The 26409-nt window shown below is 40.4% G+C and overlaps 1 protein-coding gene across 1 annotated transcript in view; it reads right to left on the bottom strand.

Annotated features, from left to right (window-relative positions):
• Positions 1–3402: 3402 nt before the first annotated feature.
• LOC110514702 (zinc finger protein 184-like) overlaps positions 3403–26409 on the bottom strand; it is a 72906-nt gene continuing 49899 nt past the window's right edge. The window contains exons 6-10 of the mRNA XM_036948271.1: positions 17239–18153; positions 9414–9641; positions 8892–8989; positions 8581–8758; positions 3403–4660 (exon numbers count right to left, since the gene is read on the bottom strand). Coding sequence (XP_036804166.1) covers positions 3792–4660; positions 8581–8758; positions 8892–8989; positions 9414–9641; positions 17239–18153 — 2288 coding nt within the window. The 3' untranslated portion in view covers positions 3403–3791. The remainder of the gene's footprint in view (positions 4661–8580; positions 8759–8891; positions 8990–9413; positions 9642–17238; positions 18154–26409) is intronic.

Genomic DNA, 26409 nt, shown 5'->3' with positions numbered 1-26409 from the left:
TCACGTGATGATATATTGTGTGGTCCTCCCACTACGATTTAGGAACCCATGCAGTTTATTAGGCTACAGATTAAATAAATGATGAACTTCACAGGGTGGTGAAAGTGCATGTGTTGAGCTTGATGCTCCTTTCCAATACATTTTGATGGTCTTCTTCTGGTGACATGATGATGATTGATGCTTGGTTGCCATTTGACAAATAAAATAATATCTCTCTTATCCATAATAATCTCATCATGTAGGTAGCCTACCAACACTGTATATGTGAGCTGTTGGCTACAGTGCACGGGACAAGAGGACTTTTGCTATATAACTCAACGGTTTTTCAAAACCATCAGTAGAGTTGAAAATGCGATGGAAACCCATTTAACTTGCATTTTTCATTCAGTTCATGGGAATTCAACAGGAAAACATTTTTTTCCGTGCACTACGTCATCACGCAAATACTTTTATCCGCAATAAATCTGTTTGATGCAAACATTTCCGGTGGGAAAATTAATATATTGTTTCATGCAGATTTGAGAATATCCACATGAAAATCTGTCTACATGGAAATTTAGCTACTAAGGTGGATATTGAACCAACACCTGCCGCTTATTCAAACCAGCCCACTTGGCAAAGACCTCAGTTCAACATTCAGTTTCTGGTTACATTTCTTTGAAACGGATTTTGGTTGCAAGTTGGGTGAAACACAAAATATCACCAGTCACTGGATTTAGGTTGCCAGTTATGTGAAAATTAATAAAAAATACCTTATATAAATCCAATCCGTTTTCCACATTGAATAAACATCATCACATGGATTTGTTTTGTTGAAATCAAATCAAATAAATGTTATTGGTCACATACACATGGTTAGCAGATGTTATTGGTCACATACACATGGTTAGCAGATGTTATTGGTCACATACACATGGTTAGCAGATGTTATTGGTCACATACACATGGTTAGCAGATGTTATTGGTCACATACACATGGTTAGCAGATGTTATTGGTCACATACACATGGTTAGCAGATGTTATTGGTCACATACACATGGTTAGCAGATGTTATTGGTCACATACACATGGTTAGCAGATGTTATTGGTCACATACACATGGTTAGCAGATGTTATTGGTCACATACACATGGTTAGCAGATGTTATTGGTCACATACACATGGTTAGCAGATGTTATTGTGAGTGTGGCGAAATGCTTGTGCTTCTAAATCCGACAGTACAGTAGTATCAAACAGATAATATCTAACAAATTCCACAACTAAACCTAATACACATAATCCAGTAAAGGAAATAGAAGTATAAAACATGGATGAGCAGAAACACAGCAGCTAAGCTGCAATATATAGTGAAGGATACAGTGTACTGTACAGTATATACAGTTGAAGTTTACAAACACTTAGGTTGGAGTCATTAAAACACATTTTTTCACCCACTCCACAAATTTCTTGTTTACAAACTATAGTTTTGGCAAGTCGGTTAGGACATCTACTTTGTGCATGACATTGTTCCAACAATTGTTTACAGACAGATTATTTTACTTATAATTCACTGTATCACAATTCCAGTGGGTCACTAGTTTACATACACTAATTTGACTGTGCCTTAAAACAGCCTTGGAAAAGTCCAGAAAATGTCATAGCTTTCGAAGCTTCTGATAGGCTAATTGACATCATTTGAGTCAATTGGAAGTGTACCTGTGGATGTATTTCCAGGCCTACCTTCAAACTCAGTGCCTCTTTACTTGACATCATGGGAATTTGTTTTTAAAATCAGCAAATATCTCAAGAAAAAAAAAATGTAGACCTCCACAAGTCTGGTTCATCCAAATGGCTGAAGGTACCACGTTCATCTGTACAAACAATAGTACACAAGTATAAATACCATGGGACCACACAGCCGTCATACCGCTCAGGAAGGAGGCAGAATCTGCAGAACTTGCTTTGTGGAGAGTAGTGTCAAAAAAGCAGAGCATCTCTTTATTATGGCTAGACCTCTCACCATCTTTACAACCATTGAATCTATATGTTTTGACCATGACAGTTTACAATCTAAGGTAATGCCAAGTAATTTAGTATCCTCAACTTGTTCAACAGCCACACAATTCATTACCAGATTCAGCTGAGGTCTAGAACTTGAGGAATGATTTGTACCAAATACAATGCTCTTAGTTTTAGAGATGTTCAGGGCCAGTTTATTACTGGCCACGCATTCCAAAACAGACTGCAACTCTTTGTTCAGGTTTTCAGTGACTTCATTAGCTGTGGTTGCTGGTGCTTATATAGTTGAATCATCAGCATACATGGACACACATGCTTTGTTTAATGCCAGTGGCAGGCCATTGGTAAAAATAGAAAAGAGTAGAGGGCCTAGAGAGCTGCCCTGCGGTACATCACACTTCATATGTTTGACATTAGAAAAGCTTCCATTAAAAACCCTCTGAGTTCTATCAGATAGATAGCTCTGAATCCACATTATGGCAGAGGTTGAAAAGCCATAGCACAAACAATTTAAAACAACAGGTTATGGTCAATAATATCAAAGGCTGCACTGAAATCTAACAATAGAGCTCCCACAATCTTCTTGTTATCAATTTCTCTCAACCAATCATCAGTCATTTGTGTCAGTGCAGTACATGTTGAGTGCCCTTCTCTATAAGCATGCTGAAAGTCTGTTGTTCAGTTATTTACAGAGAAATAGCATTGTATTTGTTCAGACACAATTTTTTCCAACAGTTTGCTAAGAGCTGGCTGCCAGCTTATAGGTCTGCTGTTAGAACCAGTAAAGGCCGCTTTACCACTCTTGGGTAGTGGAATTACTTCGGCTTCCCTCCAGGCCCGAGGACAAAGACTTTCCTCTAGGCTCATATTAAAAATATGACAGATAGATGGAAAGCTACTGAGGACAGTAGCGGACTCTATAGCCACTCCTAAGTTGTCAATGCCAGGTTTGTCATTATTGATCGGTAACAATTGTTCCACCTCTCCCACACTAACTTCACAAAATTCAATACTTGCACTGCTTTTCTATCATTATGTTTTTTACAAGTTTTTTTTCATCATTCTTTATATCATTGATCTTGGCTTCATAATAAAGTTGATTATTTTTTTGAGTTTGGTCACATAATTTCTCAATTTGCAGTATGTAAGCCAGCCAGATGTGCAGCCAGACTTATTAGCCACTCCTTTTGCCCCATCTCTTTCAAACATACAGTTTTAAATTCCTCATCAATCCATGGAACAGTTCTAACAGTCCCTTTTTTCCTTTGGTTGCTAAGAGCTGGCTGCCAGCTTATAGGTCTGCTGTTAGAACCAGTAAAGGCCGCTTTACCACTCTTGGGTAGTGGATTAATTTGGCTTCCCTCCAGGCAAGAGAACAAAGACCTTCCTCTAGGCTCATATTAAAAATATGTCAGATAGCTATATCTGTCTATATCTATTATCCACTCCTTTGGCCCCAACTTTTTCAAACATACAGTTTTTAAATTCCTGATCAATCCATGGAGCCTTAACATATCTAACAGTCAGTTTCTTAACAGGTACATGTTTATCAATAATTGGAAGAAGCAATTTCATCTGGTAAAAACAGGTCAACACATTATCAGTCAACAATATAAGACAATGGGAGCACTGTGTATGTTCTCTGATGAGTTGTGAGTCAATGAGATGTGAAATATCAATATGCACGCTAAGAGAAGTAATTTCTCTCTCTTGTGTGGATTCTCTAATGACGTTTAAGTGATTATTATGAGTAATATGTTTTCCCAAAATCTGAGCTTTTATCCTCTGTGTCTCATGTTCTTTTAGGCTTCCTAATTTGGCAAAAGTTTGCACCCTGGGAGGAGTGGTAATGCATCTCCCCTGTGTGTATTCTCTTGTGCTGGTTCAGGGTCCCTAACTGGCTAAAACACTTGCCACACTGGGAGCAGTGGTAAGGCTTCTCCCCTGTGTGAATTCTCTCATGTTGTTTCAGGCTCCCTAACTGGCTAAAACACTTGCCACACTGGGAGCAGTGGTAAGGCTTCTCCCCTGTGTGAATTTTCTCATGAGCTTTCAGGTGTCCTTTCTGGTTAAACATCTTTTCACATTGTGAGCAGTGGTAAGGCTTCTCCCCGGTGTGAATTTTCTCATGTTTTTTCAGATCCCCTGACTGGTTGAAACTCGTTCCACACTGGGAGCAGTGGTAAGGCTTCTCCCCTGTGTGTATTCTCTCGTGTTTTTTCAGATCCCCTGACCAGTTGAAACTCTTCCCACATTGTGAGCAGTGGTAAGGCTTCTCCCCTGTGTGAATTCTCTCATGCTGTTTCAGCTCCCCTGACTGGTAGAAACACTTTCCACACTGGGAGCAGTGGTACGGCTTGTCCCCTGTGTGTATTCTCTCATGTTTTTTCAGATCCCCTGACCGGTTGAAACTCTTCCCACACTGGGAGCAGTGGTAAGTCTTCTCCCCTGTGTGTATTTTCTCATGAGCTTTCAGGTGTCCTTTCCGGTTAAACATCTTTCCACATTGTGAGCAGTGGTAAGGCTTCTCCCCTGTGTGTATTCTCTCGTGTTTTTTCAGATCCCCTGACCCATTGAAACTATTTCCACACTGGGAGCACTGGTGTCGTCTTGCTGGTTTGGACGTCCCTGGCTCTGGTTCCTCTGAGTCTGGTCTTTCTCCTGCCAAAGACAGTGTTTTTAAAAATAGAGACCCGAATGAAATCTCCACATGATAAAACAACAGTGCTACTAGAGTAAACCCTAATCAGATCTCTCAACCTGAGGCCAAACAAATGTAGAGCTTCCTGGTAATTACTTATATGTTTACACTACTTATTTTATTCATCCTGTTTTACAAGTCAGAACACAAAAAATTAAACAGTTCTAGCACACTGAAGACACAGACTTTGCTAGATTCCAATCGAGCAGGTGGTTCTAAATATATAACTTTCATAGCTGTATGATACAGAATGTGACCTACACACTTCCTTAAACATAAAACAACTAAAGAAGTAATTTTGTGTAATAGTTTTTACATCGAAGACACAAAGCACATCAGTAACATCTCCCCGTTGTCGAAAGGGTTCGACACAATGTTTAAATGGCCCAATTTCTTACTTAGACGTTCACGGGTTTTTAGCATTTTGACTATCGCTGATGTCATATTTTGGGTAAAGTAAAAAATAATGTGAAATATTTGGAAAGATGTTCCTAAAACTGATAGTAACTACAATAAACAAATTATAAATGCAACATGTAAAGTGTTGGATGTTTCATGAGCTGAAACAAAAGACTGCAGAATTTTACACATCCCAGTTAGTTAACATTTATTCTCTGCCAAGATAATCCATCAACCTGACAGGTGTGGCATATCAAGAAGCTGATTGAACAGCTTGATTATTACACAGGTGCACCTTGTGCAGGGGAAATTAAAAGGGCACTCTAAAATGTGCAGTTTTGTCACACAACAATGCCACAGATGTCTCAGAGGGAGCGTGCAATTGGCATGCTGACTGCAGAAATGTCCATTTTGATATTGTTTTACATTGGAGAGAGACACAAAGCACATCAGTAATATTTCCCCGTTGTCGATAGGGTGGACACAGAGAAAAAATAGAACGGTCTTTAGAACGTTGTTTGAGGCTTCCACTGTGAAGGAGGGGGGAATGAGAGCTGTTTCAACCAGAGGTCTGCCAGAGTAGCATGAGCTGATCACGCGCTTACACGTGAGAGAGACCTGCGTTCCATTGCAATTCTAAAGACAAAGGATTCTCTGGTTGGAACATTGTTGAAGATTTATGTTCACAACATCCTAAAGATAGATTCTACACATCGTTTGACATGTTTCTACGAATTGTAATATATCTTTTTAAATTTTTCATCTGAACTTTCGCCTGGACTTGCCCGCGCCTCGTGAGTTTGGATTTGTTTACCAAACGCGTTAACAAAAGGAGGTATTTGGACATAAATTATGGACTTTATTGAACAAATCAAACATTTATTGTGGAACTGGGATTCCTGGGAGTGCATTCTGATGAAGATCATCAAAGGTAAGTGACTATTTATAACGCTATTTCTGACTCCACAACATGGCGGGTATCTGCATGGCTTGTTGTTGTGTCTGAGCGCCATACTCAGATTATTGCATGGTTTGCTTTTTCCGTAAAGCTTTTTTGAAATCTGACACAGCGGTTGCATTAAGGAGAAGTGTATCTATAATTCTATGCATAATACTTGTATCTTTTATTAAAGTTAATATGAGTATTTCTGTAAATTGATGTGGCTCTCTGAAAATTCGCCAGATGTTTTCGAGGCACAACATAACTGACCATAAAGCGCCAATGTAACCTGAGATTTTTGGATATAAATATGAACTTTTTTGAACAAAACATACATGTATTGTGTAACATGAAGTCCTATGAGTGCCATCTGATGAAGATCATCAAAGGTTAGTGATTAATTTTCTCTCTATTTTTGCTTTTTGTGACTCCTCTCTTTGGCTGGAAAATGGCTGTGTGTGTTTTTGTGACGAGGCTCTGATCTAACATAATTATATGGTGTGGTTTCGCTGTAAAGCTTTTTTTTTATATATCGGACACGATGGGGAGATTAACAACAGGTTAAGCTTTAATTTGGTGTATTCAACTTGTGAATGCATGAAAGTTACATATTTCAAAAAATATTTTTGAATTTCGCGCTCTGCCTTTTCAGCGGAATGTTAGCCATAAGAAGTTCAGACTCCATAATGTTTCATCATTAGATGCTACAGTCCTCCTTTAAGACTCCATAATGTTTCATCATTAGATGCTACAGTCCTCCTTTAAGACTCCATAATGTTTCATCATTAGATGGTACAGTCCTCCTTTAAGACTCCATAATGTTTCATCATCAGATGCTACAGTCCTCCTTTAAGACTCCATAATGTTTCATCATTAGATGTTGCAGTCCTCATTTAAGACTCCATAATGTTTCATCATTAGATGCTACAGTCCTCCTTTAAGACTCCATAATGTTTCATCATTAGATGTTACAGTCCTCCTTTAAGACTCCATAATGTTTCATCATTAGATGTTACAGTCCTCATTTAAGACTCCATAATGTTTCATCATTAGATGGTACAGTCCTCCTTTAAGACTCCATCATGTTTCATCATTAGATGTTACAGTCCTCATTTAAGACTCCATAATGTTTCATCATTAGATGTTACAGTCCTCCTTTAAGACTCCATAATGTTTCATCATTAGATGGTACAGTCCTCCTTTAAGACTCCATCATGTTTCATCATTAGATGGTACAGTCCTCCTTTAAGACTCCATCATGTTTAGAATGTGTCTGGAAGCACTACTCTATCTATTATACTCTCATCCTTTCAGTTTTAATAATATTTCATAATAATAATGTTATAATAGGTAATAACTAACTTTAATAACTAGGGTTAATACCTGCCTGGCGCCCCAACAAAAATATTTCTTTACCCCCCTCTAACAATACCGCTACAGAATTAGCATAGTAGGCCATGTAATTTAAGGTAATCTGAAATATTTAGGACTAACTTATTCCTTGACACCCATTCTGAAACTCACTGCAGCTCTTTGTTAAGTGTTGCTGTCATTTCAGTTTCCGTGGTAACTGACGTGTACAGTGTTGAGTCATCCGCATACAGACACACTGGCTTTACTCAAATGTCGTTGGCATGTCGTTGGTAAAGATTGAAAAAGGTAGGTGCCAAACAGCTGCCCTGGGAATTCCTGATTCTACCTTGATTGTGTTGTACAGGCTTCCATTAAAGAACACTCTTTGTGTTCTGTTAGACAGATAGCTCTGGGGCGGCAGGTAGCCTAGTGGTTAGAGCGGTAGGCTAGTAACCGAGAGATTGCTGGATCGAATCCCTGAGTTGACAAGGTAAAACTCTGTCGTTCTGCCCCTGAACAAGGCAGTCCTAGGTCGTCATTGAAAATAAGAATTTGTTCTTAACTGACTTGCCTAGTTAAAGAAAGGTCACATTTTAAAAGAAAAACTCTTCATCCACAATATAGCAGGGGGTGTAAAGCCATACGTTTTTTCAGCAGCAGACTATGATCGATAATGTCAAAAGCCGCACTGAAGTCTAACACAACAGCCCAAACAATATTTTTATCGTCATCAATTTCTCTCAGCCAATCAGTCATTTTTAAGTGCTGTGTTTATTGAATGTCCTTCCCTATAAACCTGATCACAGCTTTCCTCAGTATTAGTTAATTAATTAACAGTGTCTAGAGTTTAGTTTGCCTGTTCAACAGTCTTGTAAAGATAGGGGGGTTGACTGGGACAGGCAATGTAATATCCATAATGTTTTAAGGATAAGTTTTTGTAAAACAAGCCCCTTCCATTGGATCATCTTGAAATTTTCTCTCTAAAGCTAACTTTCATCAAGGTTTCATATGGTCTATTGGTTTCTCTCTTTTCATTGGCAGAATAATTTTTCAGTGTTATGATATTCATAACATCCATATCCACCAGTCTATCTTCCTGTCAACTAACAGATCTCCACTGGTTGTCCTGGTAACAGATACCGGTGGGCAGATCTATTGTATTTGTTCAAACTAAACTACAGCACTTACTTTGATGAGTCAAATCTGATCCTTTCATCTCTTCTCCTCCTCTCACAGTTCCACTCAGCCCCGTTGTTTTCCTGAAGTCCACCAGCAGCACAGACAACCTCTTCATACCCAGCAGTAAGGTGCGACCGGGAGAGGCACGACACATGGACTCCGGGAGGCTGGAAGGGCTAGCGTTGTCCTAGTAACCATAAAGAGGGGACACAGATACACATCATTATGGATGGTGATGTCACTGTTGTCATAAAGTGCTCTACAGAAACCCAGCCCAAGCCGATAAAGCAAGCTGTATGCTAGACCAGATCAAGCTGTACCATCTGGTGTTCTGATCTGGAGAGACTCTTCTCTGCCTCGTCAGCATCAGGATGTTGTTGAGGCTCCGTAGAGTATCCACCATAGTCATGTCTCTCTCCTGTGTGAATGAGAACATCAAACAGATGGTAAACTTATGATCTTCTATTGCAATCACAGAGTCTTACAAGAGGCATGAATATGTCTAAAAAGGGCCTAAAATGGCCACTTTCATCTTGATTTCCTAAAAAAATATTTGTGATGCAAATGTAAAAGGGTTGTTCCACAAAATGGGTGCCTCTTTTATATTTTAAGTAGAACATACGCAGCAATATTGAATTTTAAGACCGTTATACTAGATGAGGGGAACTTTAATGTCGACCACATGGAGAATTCAATACATCTAATTGAAAAGTCGCAAAAGTATATGAACCAATGGCAGATCGACCATTTAACAATTCCTACAGTAAGAATGCCCATTAAAAACCCCCACATTAGTTCAACAACTGCATAGTTTGTGTCCCTATTTTTAAGACAGTACTCACTGGTGTCAATCGGATCTTCTGTCTCCTCCTTTTTCACTCTCAAAACGTCTTCCTCCTTCACGTTTATTAAGATAGCATCCTCTTCCTCTCTAAAAGGTTCTTTCTCTTCTTTCACTATAACAGCCTCCTCTTCCTCCTTTTTCATTCTGAAAGATTCTTTCTCCGTAAAGCAGACCTCTTCATTAGCAATGGAGGAGTAGTTCAGTGAGCTCATGGTCAGGGATGTTAGCTAGCTAGCTAGCTAGCATTAGCGACTAGCCTAGTGCTAACCTCAGTATCAATCTTTAACAAGTTTGTAAATTGAACAAGCACATTAGGTTAAAGTTCACCAGTAGATACGTCAACCGAAATTTGTTTAAAACACTGAGATTAGCTAATGTACAATAACATGGTCTAAAGAATCAATATTTTAGTTTTATGTTGTCTAGCAAGCTACCGAGGTGGTTGAAAGAGTTGGCGCCTTGTTGTTCCTGAAGAAGCGTCCCGTCCAGTCCATTATACGTCACGCAAGAAGCATCACCTGAAAGACGCCCATCGCCATCTGCTGACTTGAGTGGGTAACGCAGTTTGGAAACAATAGGTACTACACTTTTTGTGTTGGAAAGAACGTCATAATAATTTAACAATAAACATATATATTTTCTCTTACGTCTTACAAATAATACTTTCCTGTACACAGACGTAGAAGCTTAAAATGAATCCCTCGACTCACCTGTGTCCCCGCACATTGACTCTGTTCCGGTACCTCCTGTATATAGCCTCCACATTGACTCTGTTCTGGTACCTCCTGTATACAGCCTCCACATTGACGCTGTAATGGTACCTCCTGTATATACCCTCCACATTGACTCTGTTCCGGTACCTCCTGTATATACCCTCCACATTGACTCTGTTCCGGTACCTCCTGTATCATTTATGAACATTTGAACATCTTGGCCATGTTCTGATATAATCTCCACCCGGCACAGCCAGAAGAGGACTGGCCACCCCACATAGCCTGGTTCCTCTCTAGGTTTCTTCCTAGGTTTTGGCCTTTCTAGGGAGTTTTTCCTAGCCACCGTGCTTCTACACCTGCATTGCTTGCTGTTTGGGGTTTTAGGCTGGGTTTCTGCACAGCATTTTGAGATATCAGCTGATGTACGAAGGGCTATATAAATCAATTTGATTTTTCATATGACAACACTGAAGAAATTACACTTTGCTACAATGTAAAGTAGTGAGTGTACAGCTTGTATAACAGTGTAAATTTGCTGTCCCCTCAAAATAACTCAACACACAGCCATTAATGTCTAAACTGCTGGCAACAAAAGTGAGTACACCCCTAAGTGAATATGTCCAAATTGGACCCAAAGTGTCAATATTTTGTGTGGCCACCATCATTTTCCAGCATGGAGTACACGTCCTGGTAATCCGTCTGGCCCTGCGTTGTGATCTGAGGACCCATGCCAAACCTTTTCAGTCTCCTGAGGGGGAATAGGTTTTGTTGTGCACTCTTTATATAGCCAAATTATTTTTCACCCAGGAAGCTCCGGTAAACAGTGGTTGTTGTGCACTGCTGCCACCACCAGGCCTGGAGTTAGCGAGCTGTGTTAGCGAGCTGTGTTAGCGAGCTAACTGCCTACTGATCAACCTATTGTGTGTATTGAACATTCATATTGGACAGCCTTACCTATAGAGTAGCACCACCACCCATCAGCCCATTCTCTTCTTGAAGTCAAAGCCACAGTGTATTGTTGCTATAGGAGTTTATAATTAATAATCCTATTAATTTCAAGCCACACTAAGATGTCACCATACTTTTCATTTAAAGCCCCACTATGTAAGACATACATCATCAGAGTGGGCCTCCAATTTAAATGTAAACAATGGAGCAAATGCATCACATGTGAACATCACTTGATTATCGGAGGGGTGTATTATGACATCATATAGAACTACTCAGACATTCCAAATCAGGCTTCATCCATATCATGAAGGTGGATATTGATCCAACCATTTCCAAAGTAATGACCGGGCTGATGGAAACAGGATATGCCTGTATACTTTTCTAAATGCCGACAGACGATTTGTTACTTCGTTTGACATGGTGGGGTCTTTTTGTGTCAGTAAAAATGTATAAACGAGAAATGGCGGCATTAATCCTTTATGCGCAAATATTGATTTAATAACGATCATATCTTAGTTAACTTGGAGTCACGCGATGATATATTGTGTGGTCCTCCCACAACGACTTGGGAACCCATGCAGTTTATTAGGCTACAGATTAAATAAATGATGAACTTCACAGGGTGGTGAAAGTGCATGTGTTGAGCTTGATGCTCCTTTCCAATACATTTTGATGGTCTTCTTCTGGTGACATGATGATGATTGATGCTTGGTTGCCATTTGACAAATAAAATAATGTCGCTCTTATCCATAATAATCTCATCATGTTGGTAGCCTACCAACACTGTATCTTTGAGCTGTTGGCTACAATGCACGGGACAAGAGGACTTTTGCTATATAACTCAACGGTTTTTCAAAACCATCAGTAGAGTTGAAAATGCAATGGAAACCCATTTAACTTGCATTTTTCATTCAGTACATGGGAATTCAACAGGAAAACATTTTTTTCCGTGCACTACTTTATCACGCAAAGACTTTTATCCGCAATAAACCTGTTTGATGCAAAAATTTCCGGTGGGAAAATGCGTATATTGTTTTATGCAGATTTGAGAATATTCACATGAAAATCTGTCGCAAATTGTGAAACAGTATAATTTTAGACCGTCCCCTCGCCCATACCCGGGCGCGAACCAGGGACCTTCTGCACACATCAACAGTCACTCTCGAAGCATCGTTACCCATCGCTCCACAAAAGCCGCGGCCCTTGCAGAGCAAGGGGAACTACGACTTCAAGGTCTCAGAGCAAGTAACGTCACCAATTGAAACGCTATTTAGCGCGCACCGCTAACTAAGCTAGCCGTTTCACATCCGTTACAATTGCATGGAAATTTAGCTACTAAGGTGGATATTGATCCAACACCTGCCGCTTATTCAAACCAGCCCACTGGGCACAGATGTCAGTTCAACATCTAGTTTCTATTTACATTTCTTTGATTCGTCAACTAAAGTGAATTCAACATGAAATCAACACAAAATGTCCACCGTCATTGGATTTAGGTTGCCAGTTGGGTGAAACACAAAATGTCACCAGTCACTGGTTACCAGTTGTGTGAAAATTAATAAAAATACCTTTTGTAGATGGATTTTTACAAATCCAATCCGTTTTCCACATTGATCAAACATCACATGGATTTGTTTTGTTCAAATCAAATCAAATGTTATTGGTGACATACACATGGTTATCAGATGTTATTGGTCAGATACACATGGTTAGCAGATGTTATTGGTGACATACACATGGTTAGAAGATGTTATTGGTGACATACACATGTTTAGCAGATGTTATTGGTCAGATACACATGGTTAGCAGATGTTATTGGTGACATACACATGGTTAGCAGATGTTATTGGTCAGATACACATGGTTAGCAGATGTTATTGGTGACATACACATGGTTAGAAGATGTTATTGGTGACATACACATGTTTAGCAGATGTTATTGGTGACATACACATGGTTAGCAGATGTTATTGGTGACATACACATGGTTAGCAGATGTTATTGGTGACATATACATGGTTAGCAGATGTTATGGTCACATACACATGGTTAGCAGATGTTATTGGTCACATACACATGGTTAGCAGATGTTATTGGTCACATACACATGGTTAGCAGATGTTATTGGTCACATACACATGGTTAGCAGATGTTATTGTGAGTGTAGTGAAATGCTTATGCTTCTAGATCCGACAGTGCAGCAGTATCAAACAGATAATATCTAACAAATTCCACAACTAAACCTAATACACATAATCTAGTAAAGGAATGGGAAATATAGAAGTATAAAACATGGATGAGCAGAAACACAGCAGCTAAGATGCAATATATAGTGAAGAATAGATAGTGAAGGATACAGTATATACAGTTGAAGCTAAAGATTACATACACTTAGGTTGGAGTCATTATAACTCATTTTTCAACCACTCCACAAATTTCTTGTTAACAAACTATAGTTTTGGCAAGTCGGTTAGGACATCTGTGTTAACGACACAAGGCATTTTTCCAACAATTGTTTACAGAGAGATTATTTCACAATCCCAGTGGGTCAGAAGTTTAAATACACTAAGTTGACTGTGCCTTTAAACAGCCTTGGAAAATTCCAGAAAATTATGTCTATAGCTTCTGATAGGCTAATTGACATCATTTGAGTCAATTGGAAGAGCACCTGTGTATGTATTTCAAGACCTACCTTGAAACTCAGTGCCTCTTTACTTGACATCATGGGAAAATAAATAAAAATCTGCCAAGATCTCAGAAAAAAATGGTAGACCTCCACAAGCCTGGTTCATCCTTGGGAGCAATTTCCAAATGCCTGAAGGTACCACGTTCATCTGTACAAACAATTGTACGCAAGTATAAACACCATGGGACGCAGCCATCATACCGCTCAGGATGGAGGAGCGTTCTGCAACTGCACATGGGGACAAAGATCGTACTTTTTGGAGAAATGTTCTCTGGTCTGATGAAACAAAAATAGAACAGTTTGGCCGTAATGACCATCGTTATGTTCGGAGGAAAAAGGGGGATGCTTGCAAGCCGAAGAACACCATCCCAACCGTGAAGCACGGGGGTGACAGCATCGTGTTGTGGGGGTGCTTTGCTGCAGGAGAGACTGGTTGCACTTCACAAAATAGATGGCACCATGAGGATGGAAGATTATGTGGATATATTGAAGCAACATCTCAAGACATCAGTCAGGAAGTTAAAGCTTGGTTGCAAATGGGTCTTCCAAATGGACAATGACCCCAAGCATACTTCCACAGTTGTGGCAAAATCAGGACAACAAAGTCAAGGTATTGAAGTGGGCATCACAACGCCCTGACCTTAATGCTATAGAAAACAGATCATTTTTACCCTTTTAAAAATAGTTATAGGGGGAGGTCCGGGGGATGTCTGTCTTTGAAAGGGTCATTGTAATATTTAAGATGTCCCCTTTACTGATGACCTAAACCTAAAAGTCAAGGGGTCTGAATACTTTCCAAAGAAACTGTAAGTGATTGAGGAGAGAGCATCATTGCTATATTCTAATTAAAATCATTGACCCATAAGGGACCACATGACCAAAGCAATGCGTGACCCATGCAGAATTAAAACTATATTCATCTTAATGAGAAATATAATCTAATAAACAAATGTTTGCAAAACCAAAGACATGAAAACTGGTGGGAACATTGTATTTAGCTAGGATTTCATAAGGCCAGGAATGTCATCGAGAATAACAATAGACAATAGTTAATGTTGCTAGTTTAGGGATGAAGATAACATTGAACCTTCACTAAGGATGTTTTTTTTAATTTGATGTGGAAACATTGTTTATTCAACCAGTGGGAGGCTTGTAAAAGCCCACAGGAAAGTGGAATGAGGAACTCTTCATTGAGACAATCATGAAACAGCAATCTGTGGGTGAGTTGTAGTGGATATTATAATATAAGGATCTGCTGGAGTCCAAGTCAAACCAAGATTCTTTATTTCTGAGCTCAGAGAGAACAACAGAGTTTGGTATTTGGTATTTTACTAGGATCCCCATTAGCTGTTGCAAAAGCAGCAGCTACCCCTCCTGCGGTCAACACAAAACATGACACATAATTTTCACGTCTCTCGTCGGAAGGCATGGACCAAAGCGCAGCGTGGTAAAGTGTTCATGGTTTTTATTTAATCAAAAAACATTAGAACAAAATAACAAAGAGAAGAATGAACAGTTCTGTAAGACAAATCAACTATACAGAAAACAACTACCCAAAAAACACAGGTGGAAAAAGGCTGCCTAAGTATGATTCACAATCAGAGACAACGATAGACAGCTGCCTCCGATTGGGATCCACACTCGGCCAAAAACAGAGAAATACAAAAACACAGAAAAAGGAACATAGAATGCCCACCCTAGTCACACCCTGGCCTAACCAAAATAGAGAATAAAAGCTTCTCTATGGCCAGGGCGTGACAGCCGCTCTGTTCTGGGCCAGCTGCAGCTTTACTAGGTCTTTCCTTGCAGCACTGGACCACACGACTGGACAATAATCAAGACTAGACTAAACTAGAGCTTGCAGAACTTGATTTGTGGAGAGTAGTGTCAAAAAAGCAGAGCATCTCTTTATTATGGCTAGACCTCTCCCCATCTTTACAACCATTGAATCTATATGTTTTGACCATGACAGTTCTAAGGTAATGCCAAGTAATTTAGTCTCCTCAACTTGTTCAACAGCCACACAATTCATTACCAGATTCAGCTGAGGTCTAGAACTTAAAGAATGATTTGTACCAAATACAATGCTCTTAGTTTTAGAGATTTTCAGGACCAGATTATTACTGGCCAAGCATTCCAAAACAGATTGCAACTCTTTGTTAAGAGTTTCAGTGAACTCAATAGCTGTGGTTGCTGATGCTTATATGGTTGAGTCATCAGCATACATGGACACACATGCTTTGTTTAATGCCAGTGGCAGGCCATTGGTAAAAATAGAAAAGAGTAGAGGGCCTAGAGAGCTGCCCTGCGGTACATCACACTTCATATGTTTGACATTAGAGAAGCTTCCATTAAAAACCCTCTGAGTTCTATTAGATAGATAGCTCTGAATCCACATTATGGCAGAGGTTGAAAAGCCATAGCACAAACATTCTTAAACAACAGGTTATGGTCAATAATATCAAAGGCTGCACTGAAATCTAACAATAGAGCTCCCACAATCTTCTTGTTATCAATTTCTCTCAACCAATCATCAGTCATTTGTGTCAGTGCAGTACATGGTGAGTGCCCTTCTCTATAAGCATGCTGAAAGTCTGTTGTTCATTTGTTTACAGAAATATAGCATTGTATTTGTTCAAACACAATTTTTTCCAACAGTTTGCTAAGAGCTGGCAGCAAGCTTATAGGTCTGCTGTTAGAACCAGTAAAGGCCGCTTTACCACTCTTGGGTAGTGGATTAATTTGGCTTCCCTTCAGGCCTGAGGACAAAGACTTTCCTCTCGGCTCATGTTAAAAATATGTCAGATAGGAGTGGCTATAGAGTCAGCTACTGTCCTCAGTAGCTTTCCATCTAAGTTGTCAATGCCAGGAGGTTTGTCATTATTGATCGATACCAATTGTTCCACCTCTCCCACACTAACTTTACAACATTCAATACTTGCACTGCTTTTCTTTCATGATGTTTTTTTCCATCATTCTTTATATAATTGATCTTGGCTTCATAATAAAGTTGATTATTTTTGTTGAGTTTGGTCACATAATTTCTCAATTTGCAGTATGTAAGCCAGCCAGATGTGCAGCCAGACTTATTAGCCACCCCTTTTGCCCCAACTCTTTCAAACATACAGTTTTTAAATTCCTCATCAATCCATGGAGCCTGAACATATCTAACAGTCAGTTTCTTAACAGGTACATGTTTATCAATAATTGGAAGAAGCAATTTCATCTGGTAAAAACAGGTAAACACATTATCAGTCAACAATATAAGACAATGGGAGCACTGTGTATGTTCTCTGATGAATTGTAAGAAAAATGAGATGTGAAATATCAATATACACGCTAAGAGAAGTAATTTCTCTCTCCTGTGTGGATTCTCTAATGATGTTTAAGTGATTGTTAGAAGTAATATGTTTTCTAAAATCTAATCTTCTGTAAGCCTTCTCCTCTGTGTCTCATGTTCTTTCAGGCTTCCTAAATGGGCAAATGCTTTGCACACTGGGAGGAGTGGTAAGGATTCTCCCTTGTGTGTATTCTTTTGTGTTTTTTCAGATCCCCCGAATGTTTGAAACACTTGCCACACTGGGAGCAGTGGTACGGCTTCTCCCCTGTGTGTACAAGCTCATGAACTTTCAGTTGTCCTGACCGGTTGAAACACTTGCCACACTGGGAGCAGTGGAAAGGCTTCTCCCCTGTGTGTACTAGCTCATGCTGTTTCAGATTCCCTAACTGGGTGAAACACTTGCCACACAGGGAGCAGTGGAAAGGCTTCTCCCCTGTGTGTACTAGCTCGTGCTGTTTCAGATTCCCTAACTGGGTGAAACACTTGCCACACAGAGAGCAGTGGAAAGGCTTCTCCCCTGTGTGAATTCTCTCGTGCCGTTTCAGGTCCAATGACTGGCTGAAACACTTTGCACACTGGGAGCAGTGGAAAGGCTTCTCCCCTGTGTGAATTTTCTCATGTTGTTTCAGGTTCCCTACCCGGTTAAAACACTTGCCACACTGGGAGCAGTGGTAAGGCTTCTCCCCTGTGTGGATTTTCTCATGCCGTTTCAGGTCCGATGACTGGCTGAAACACTTCCCACACTGGGAGCAGTGGAAATGCTTCTCCCCTGTGTGAATTCTCTCATGCCGTTTCAGGTCCAATGACTGGCTGAAACACTTTCCACACTGGGAGCAGTGATAAGGCTTCTCATGTTGTTTCAGGTTCACTAAATCTTTAAAACTATTTCCACACTGGGAGCAGTGGTAAGACTTCTCCCCTGTGTGTATTTTCTCATGTTGTTTCAGGTCCCAAAACCGGTTACAACCCTTTCCACAGTGGGAGCACTGGTGTCTTCTTGCTGGTTTGGACGTCCCTGGCTCTGGATCCACCGAGTCTGGTCTTTCTCCTGCCAAAGACAGTTTATTTTTTTTTAAATAGAGACCCGAATGAAACCTCCACATGATAAAACAACAGTGCTCCGAGAGTAAATCCTAATCAGATCTCTCTCTCTGAGGCCAGTTTTAACAATCTTAGTGTGATTTGAAAACAAATGTAGAGCTTCCTGGTATTTTGACTATCGCTGATGTCATATTTTGGGTAAAGTAAAAATAAGGTGAAATATTTGGAAAGATGTTCCTAAAACTGATAGTAACTACAATAAACAACAATATAAACGCAACATGTAAAGTGTTGGATGTTTCATGAGCTGAAACAAAAGATTGCAGAATTTAGATACTACAGTCCTCCTTTAAGACTCCATAACGTTTCATCTGTAGATGGTACAGTCCTCCTTTAAGACTCCATAATGTTTCATCATTAGATGGTACAGTCCTCCTTTATTAATATAATATTTTAAGAATCCAGGTATTTCCTTTTTTAACAAGTTGTGTAGATCAGATGTGAATGACGCAATACCACATTGAAGTGTTACACGTGCACCTTACATCAGATCATCTAGAAACTTTTTCTCCAAAGATAACTTTAAATGTTTAATATGGTCTATTCGTTTCTCTCTTTTCATTGGCAGAATCCTTTTTCAGTGTTATGATATTCATAACATCCATATCCACCAGTCTATCTTCCTGTCAACTAACAGAACTCTGCTGGTTGTCCTGGTAACAGATACCAGTGGGAAGATCTATTGTATTTGTTCAAACTAAACTACAGCACTTACTTTGATGAGTTAAATCTGATCCTTTCTTCTCTTCTCCTCCTCTCACAGTTCCACTCAGCCCCGTTGTTTTCCTGCAGTCCACCAGCAGCACAGACAACCTCTTCATACCCAGTAAGGCGCTACCGGGAGAGGCAAGACATGGGGACTCCGGGAGGGAGGAAGGGCTAGCGTTGTCCTGGTAACCATATAGAGGGGACACAGACACATATCATTATGGATGCTGATGTCACTTTTGTCATAAAGTGCTTTACAGAAACCCAGACCCAGATAGAGCAAGCTGTATGCTAGACCAGACCAAGCTGTACCATCTGGTGTTCTGATCTGGAGAGACTCTTCTCTGCCTCGTCAGCATCAGGATGTTGTTGAGGCTCCCCAGAGGATCCACAAAAGTCATGTCTCTCTCCTGTGTGAACGAGAACGTCAAACAAATGGTAAACTTATGACCATCGATTGCAATCAGTCTTACAAGAGGCATGAATATGTACACTGCTCAAAAAATTAAAGGGAACACTTAAACACAATGTAACTCCAAGTCAATCACACTTCTGTGAAATCAAACTGTCCACTTAGGAAGCAACACTGATTGACAATAAATGTCACATGCTGTTGTGCAAATGGAATAGACAACGGGTGGAAATTATAGGCAATTAGCAAGACACCCCCAATAAAGGAGTGGTTCTGCAGGTGGGGACCACAGACCACTTCTCAGTTCCAATGATTCCCGGCTGATGTTTTGGTCACTTTTGAATGCTGGCGGTGCTTTCACTCTAGTGGTAGCATGAGACGGAGTCTACAACCCACACAAGTGGCTCAGGTAGTGCAGCTCATCCAGGATGGCACATCAAATGGTCAGAAACAGACTCCATGAGGGTGCTATGAGGGCACAATGTCCACAGGTGGGGGTTGTGCTTACAGCCCAACACCATGCAGGACGTTTGGTATTTGCCAGAGAACACCAAGATTGGCAAATTCGCCACTGTTGCTCTTCACAGATGAAAGCAGGTTCACACGTTCTGCTGCCTGCAACATCCTCCAGAATGACTGCTTTGGCGGGGGGTCAGTCATGGTGTGGGGTGGCATTTCTTTGGGGGGCCGCACAGACCTCCATGTGCTGGCCTGAGGTAGCCTGACTGCCATTAGGTACCGAGATGAGATCCTCAGACCCCTTGTGAGACCATATGCTGGTGTCGTTGGCCCTGAGTTCCTCCTAATGCTCAACCTCATGTGGCTGGAGTGTGTCAGCAGTTCCTGCAAGAGGAAGGCATTGATGCTATGGACTGGCCCGCCCGTTCCCCAGACCTGAATCCAATTGAGCACATCTGGGACATGTCTCGCTCCATCCACCAACGCCACGTTGCACCACAGACTGTCCAGGAGTTGCCGCCACCTCATCAGGAGCATGCCCAGGCGTTGTAGGGAGGTCATACAGGCACGTGGAGGCCACACACACTACTCAGACTCATTTTGACTTGTTTTAAGGACATTACATCAAAGTTGGAACAGCCTGTAGTGTGGTTTTCCACTTTAATTTTGAGTGTGACTCCAAATCCAGACCTCCATGGGTTGATACATTTGATTTCCATTGATAATTTTTGTGTGATTTTGTTGTCAGCACATTCAACTATGTAAAGAAAAAAGTATTTAATAAGAATATTTCATTCATTCAGATCTAGGATGTGTTATTTTAGTGTTCCCTTTATTTTTTTGAGCAGTGTATAAAAAAGTGCCTATAATGGCCACTTTCATCGTGATTTCCTAAAATATTGTTTGTGTTGCAAATGTAAAAGGGTTGTTCCACGAAATGGGTGCCTTTTGTGTCCCTTTGATAATTTAAATATAAATCATGCACCAATGTTGAATTCTGAAAAGCCTGTTTTATGAAGCGCACTTTAACGTGGACTACATGGATATTTCAATAAATCTAATATAAAAGTCTAAATATATGTACAAATGACGGATAGCACCTTTAACAATGTATTGAGTACTGAACAACATATTAAAGTGTAGAACTTCAGTAGAATGCCTCTTTCAAACCCAACATTAGTTCAATAAATGCATATTTGGTGCCCGTTTTAAAGTCAGTACTCACTGGTCTTAATCGAATCTTCAGCCTCGTCCCTTTTCACTCCCAAAACGTCTTCCTCCTCCTCTTTAATTGAGGTAGCCTCCTCTTCCTCTTTTACTCCAAAAGGTTCTTCCTCTTCTTTCAATATTACGGCATCTTCCTCCTTTTTGATTCTGAAAGCTTCTACCTCCTCTTCCACAACCTCTTTCCCATATTTCTCTTTCACTGTAATTTCATCCTCTTCTTCTTTCAATGTGATAGCCTCCTCTTCCTCCCTTTTCATCCTGAAAGCTTCTTCCTCTCCTTTCACCAGAGGTTCTTTCTCGGTCGAGCTTTGTGAGCTCATGCTCCGGTCGATTAGCCTCGTGCAGTATCAATTTACCACATTAGCTAATTTAACACGCAATCTACGTTTCAATGAACTAGTAGATATGTAAACAGAATTGTGTTTAAAACACTAAGAATAAAATACACAAGATTTGTCTTAAACGCTTCAATGTTTCGGTTTAATGTTCGCTTGCAAACCACCACGTTGGTTGAATCAGAAGCCTTTTGTCGCTGTTGAAGAAGTTCCGTCCACTAGATTATACGTCACGCAAGAAGCATCACCTCAAAATCTCACATCGCCATCTGCTGACTGGAGTGGGTAGCGCAGTTTGGAAAAATATTAATTAATGTTTATTCTGGCAAGCAATGTCATAAGAAGTAATTTTAAAAGAAACAGATGTTATGTCTTCTCTTCCTTCTTACAGCCAATACTTTCCTCCAGGTTTGGCCTGCTCATTAGGTAGGATTAGGTGACAGATTGACAATGGTGGCATTTTTTATTTTTTATTTAATTTTACCTTTATTTAACTAGGCAAGTCAGTTGAGAACAAATTCTCATTTTCAATGACGGCCTAGGAACAGTGGGTTAGATTTGTACAGTGGGTACAAGATTTGGACCTTGTCAGCTCGGGGATTCGAACTTGCTCGGGGATTCGAACTTGCAACCTTTCGGTTACTAGTCTTCAGAAACTTGAAGGAAAATACATATCACTTAGGCAAATTTAACAACAATTTTCAGGCAGAGGGTTCAGAATAACTATGACAAAAATAAATACTAATTATACCAGGGCACTTTAGAGACTGGAAGGGCAAAGGGGCATGTGGGTAGCGGCAGGGTAGCCTAGTGGTTAGTGTTGGACTAGTAACCGAAAGGTTGCAAGTTCGAATCCCTGAGCTGACAAGGTACAAATCTGTTGTTCTGCCCCTGAACAGGCAGTTAACCCACTGTCATTGAAAATAAGAATTTGTTCTTAACTGACTTGCCTAGTAAAATAAAGTTTTTATTTTATTTTTTTTATAAATGTGCTCTATACAGGTAGAGACATATCTGTCCATGTTGCCTTTTGCAATGTGGGCACTGCTTCATGTGGCAACACCAAAACTAACCTAAATATCCCATATGCCACTGGGTGAGAAGTTTTCATTGTTTTTGGGAAACATTATGTGAAGTGTTATTATGTGTTATTAGCGATGAGCTTTGGTCAATTTAGCTTGGAATATGCCGGCAGGGTAGCCTAGTGGTTAGAGGCGTTGGACTAGTAACCGAAAGTTACTAGTACTCATGGATTCATTACACAGTCTATAATTACATTGAAATGCTAATCCTTTGCACATGAACGGCCTCTCATTCGAGAATAATTACAATGCAATGTATGTTGTCTCTTCTGTTGTATTCCTCCATCGTCCTGTAGGGTTCATCAGAGCCTCTGGTTAACTTTCATTGGGATCCTCCATCGTCCTGTAGGGTTCATCAGAGCCTCTGGTTAACTTTCATTGGGATCCTCCATCGTCCTGTAGGGTTCATCAGAGCCTCTGGTTAATATTGAAGTCACAAAGTCTTTTGTAGTTTTAGGTGGTTAGAATCAAATAGAATCAAATCAAAAGTGTTGACGGCAAAATGCAAAAAATCATTTGTTCCGAGGCTCCGTCCAGCTGAGATTGTTGATTGGCAATTAAGTAAACTAAGATGTCGACTTTCTATAGTCACTGTACAGCCTTAACTATGGAGTGACCCCACGAAATGGGACATCAGCTAACTCAGTGACAACCACAGAACACAAATATATATAGTTTACAAAAATATTAGCGTCTTAGCTCTTATTGCAGGACTTTGACTGTGGTACATCACTTCTCCAGTCAACCTATTGTGTGTATTGAACATTCATATTGAACAGCCTTACCTATAGAGTAGCACCACCACCCATCAGACCGTTCTCTTCTTGATGTCAAAGCTGCAGTGTATTGTTGCTATAGGAGTTTATGATGAATAATCCTATTTATTTCAAGCCCCACTAAGATGTCACCATACTATTCATTTAAAGCCCCTCTGTCAGATATAAATCATCAGAGTGGGAAACCAACTGACATGGAAACAATGGAGCAAATGTATCACTATCAGAGGGGTGTATTATGACATCATATAGATAGAACTACTCAGACATTCCAAATATCACTTGATTATCAGAGGAGTGTATTATGACATCAGATAGAGAACTACTCAGACATTCCAAATCAGGCTTCATCCATATCATGAAGGTGGATATTGATCCAACCATTTCCAAAGTAATGACCGGGCTGATGGAAAGAGGATATGCCTGTACACTTTTCTAAATGCCTACAGAAGATTTGTTGGTTTGTTTCACATGGTGGGTCTTTTTGTGGTGACACGATGATTGATGCTTGGTTGCCATTTCACAAATAAAATAATGTCGCTCTTATCCATAATAATCTCATCATGTAGGTAGCCTACCAACACTGTATATGTGAGCTGTTGGCTACAGTGCACGGGACAAGAGGACTTTTGCTATATAACTCAACGGTTTTTCAAAACCCTCAGTAGAGTTGAAAATGCAATGGAAACCCATTTAACTTGCATTTTTCATTCAGTACATGGGAATTCAACAGGAAAACATTTTTTCCGTGCACTACGTCATCACGCAGACTTCTATCCGCAATAAATCTGTTTGATGCAAACATTTCCGGTGGGAAAATGCGTATATTGTTTTATGCAGATTTGAGAATATTCACATGAATATCTGTCGCAAATTGCATGGAAATTTAGCTACGAAGGTGGATATTGATCCAACACCTGCCGCTTATTCAAACCAGCCCACTGGGCACAGACGTCAGTTCAACATCTAGTTTCTATTTACATTTCTTTGAGTCCTCAACTAAAGTGAATTCAACATGAAATCAACACAAAATGTCACCCGTCACTGGATTTAGGTTCCCAGTTGGATGCTAAGATGCAATATATAGTGAAGAATAGACAGTGAAAGATACAGTATACAGTATTTACAGCTGAAGCCAAAGATTATAAACATAAACTTAGGAGCATTGGTAAGGCTTCTCCCCTGTGTGAATGTTCTCATGCTGTTTCAGGTTCCTCAAATCGTTAAAACCCTTTCCACACTGGGAGCAGTGGTAAGGCGTCTCCCCTGTGTGTATTCTTTTGTGTTTTTTCAGATCCCCTGCCCAGTTGAAACACTTTCCACACTGGGAGCATTGGTAAGGCTTCTCTCCTGTGTGAATGTTCTCATGAGCTTTCAGGTGTCCTTTCTGGTTAAACATCTTTCCACATTGCGAGCAGTGGTAAGGCTTCTCCCCTGTGTGAATTCTATCATGCCGTTTCAGCTTCCCTAAATCGTTAAAACCCTTTCCACAATGGGAGCAGTGGTAAGGATTCTCCCCTGTGCGTATTCTCTCATGTCGTTTCAGCTTCCCCAAATTGTTAAAACCCTTTCCACAATGGGAGCAGTGGTAAGGATTCTCCCCTGTGTGCATTCTCTCATGCCGTTTCAGCGCCCCTGACTGGTTGAAACACTTTCCACACTGGGAGCAGTGGTAAGGCTTCTCCCCTGTGTGTATTCTCTCCTGTCGTTTCAGCTTCCCCAAATCGTTAAAACCCTTTCCACAATGAGAGCAGTGGTAAGGATTCTCCCCTGTGTGCATTCTCTCGTGTCGTTTCAGCTTCCCCAAATCGTTAAAACCCTTTCCACACTCGGAGCAGTGATAAGGCTTCTCCTCTGTGTGAAGTCGCTCATGTTGGTTCAGGTTTCCTTTATGGCTAAAACTCTTTCCACACTTGGAGCAGTGGTAAGGCTTCTCCCCTGTGTGTATTCTCTCATGTCGTTTAAGCTCACTTAAGTGGTTACAACCCTTTCCACAGTGGGAACACTGGTGTCTTCTTGCTGGTTTGGACATCCCTGGCTCTGGTTCCTCTGAGTCTGGTGTTTCTCCTGCCAAAGACAGTGTTTTTTTTTTAAAAGAGACCCGAATGAAACCTCCACATGATAAAACGGCCTTGCTACGAGGGTAAATCCTAATCAGATCCCTCAATAAGCTAAGTCCAGTTTTAACAATCTTAGTGTGATTTTAAAACAATTGTTGTAGAGTTTCCTGGTAATTACTGACAATGTTTACACTACTTATTTATTCATTCTGTTTTCGTCAGAATACAAAAAACTAAACAGTTCTAGGACACTCAAGACACAGACGTCACTGGATTCCAATCGAGCAGGTAGTTCTAAATATAAAACTTTCATAGCTGTATGATACAGAATGCGACCTACAGTCGTGGCCAAAAGTTTTGAGAATGAAAAATATTACTTTCCACAAAGTTTGCTGCTTCAGTGTCTTTAGATATTTTTGTCAGATGTTACTATGGAATGCTGAAGTATAATTACAAGCATTTCATAAGTGTCAAAGGTTTTTATTTACAATGACATGAAGTTGATGCAGTGTCAATTTTTTTAAGACCTCTGCAATCCGCCCTGGCATGCTGTCAATTAACTTCTGGGCCACATCCTGACTGAAGGCAGCCCATTCTTGCATAATCAATGCTTGGATTTTGTCAGAATTTGTGGGTTTTTGTTTGTCCACCCGCCTCTTGATGATTGACCACAAGTTCTCAATGGGATTATGGTCTGTGTAGTTTCCTGGCCATGGACCCAAAATATTGATGTTTTGTTACCCGAGCCACTTAGTTATGGCAAGGTGCTCCATCATGCTGGAAAAGGCATTGTTCGTCACCGAACTGTTCCTGGATGGTTGGGAGAAGTTGCTCTCGGAGGATGTGTTGGTACCATTCTTCATTCATGGCTGTGTTCTTAGGCAACATTGTGAGTGAGCCCACACCCTTGGCTGAGAAGCAACCCCACACATGAATGGTCTCAGGATGCTTTACTGGACTGATGGTTGCGCTCACCTTGTCTTCTCCGGACAAGCTTTTTTCCGGATGCCCCAAACAATCGGAAAGGGGATTCATCAAAGAAAATTACTTTACCCCAGTCCTCAGCAGTCCAATCCATGTAACTTTTGCAGAATATCAGTCTGTCCCTGATGTTTTTCCTGGAGAGAAGTGGCTTCTTTGCTGT

This window comes from Oncorhynchus mykiss, chromosome 17 (genome assembly GCF_013265735.2).
Source record: "Oncorhynchus mykiss isolate Arlee chromosome 17, USDA_OmykA_1.1, whole genome shotgun sequence".
Lineage (NCBI taxonomy): Eukaryota > Metazoa > Chordata > Actinopteri > Salmoniformes > Salmonidae > Oncorhynchus > Oncorhynchus mykiss.
This window is presented reverse-complemented; position numbering and strand designations above follow the sequence as displayed.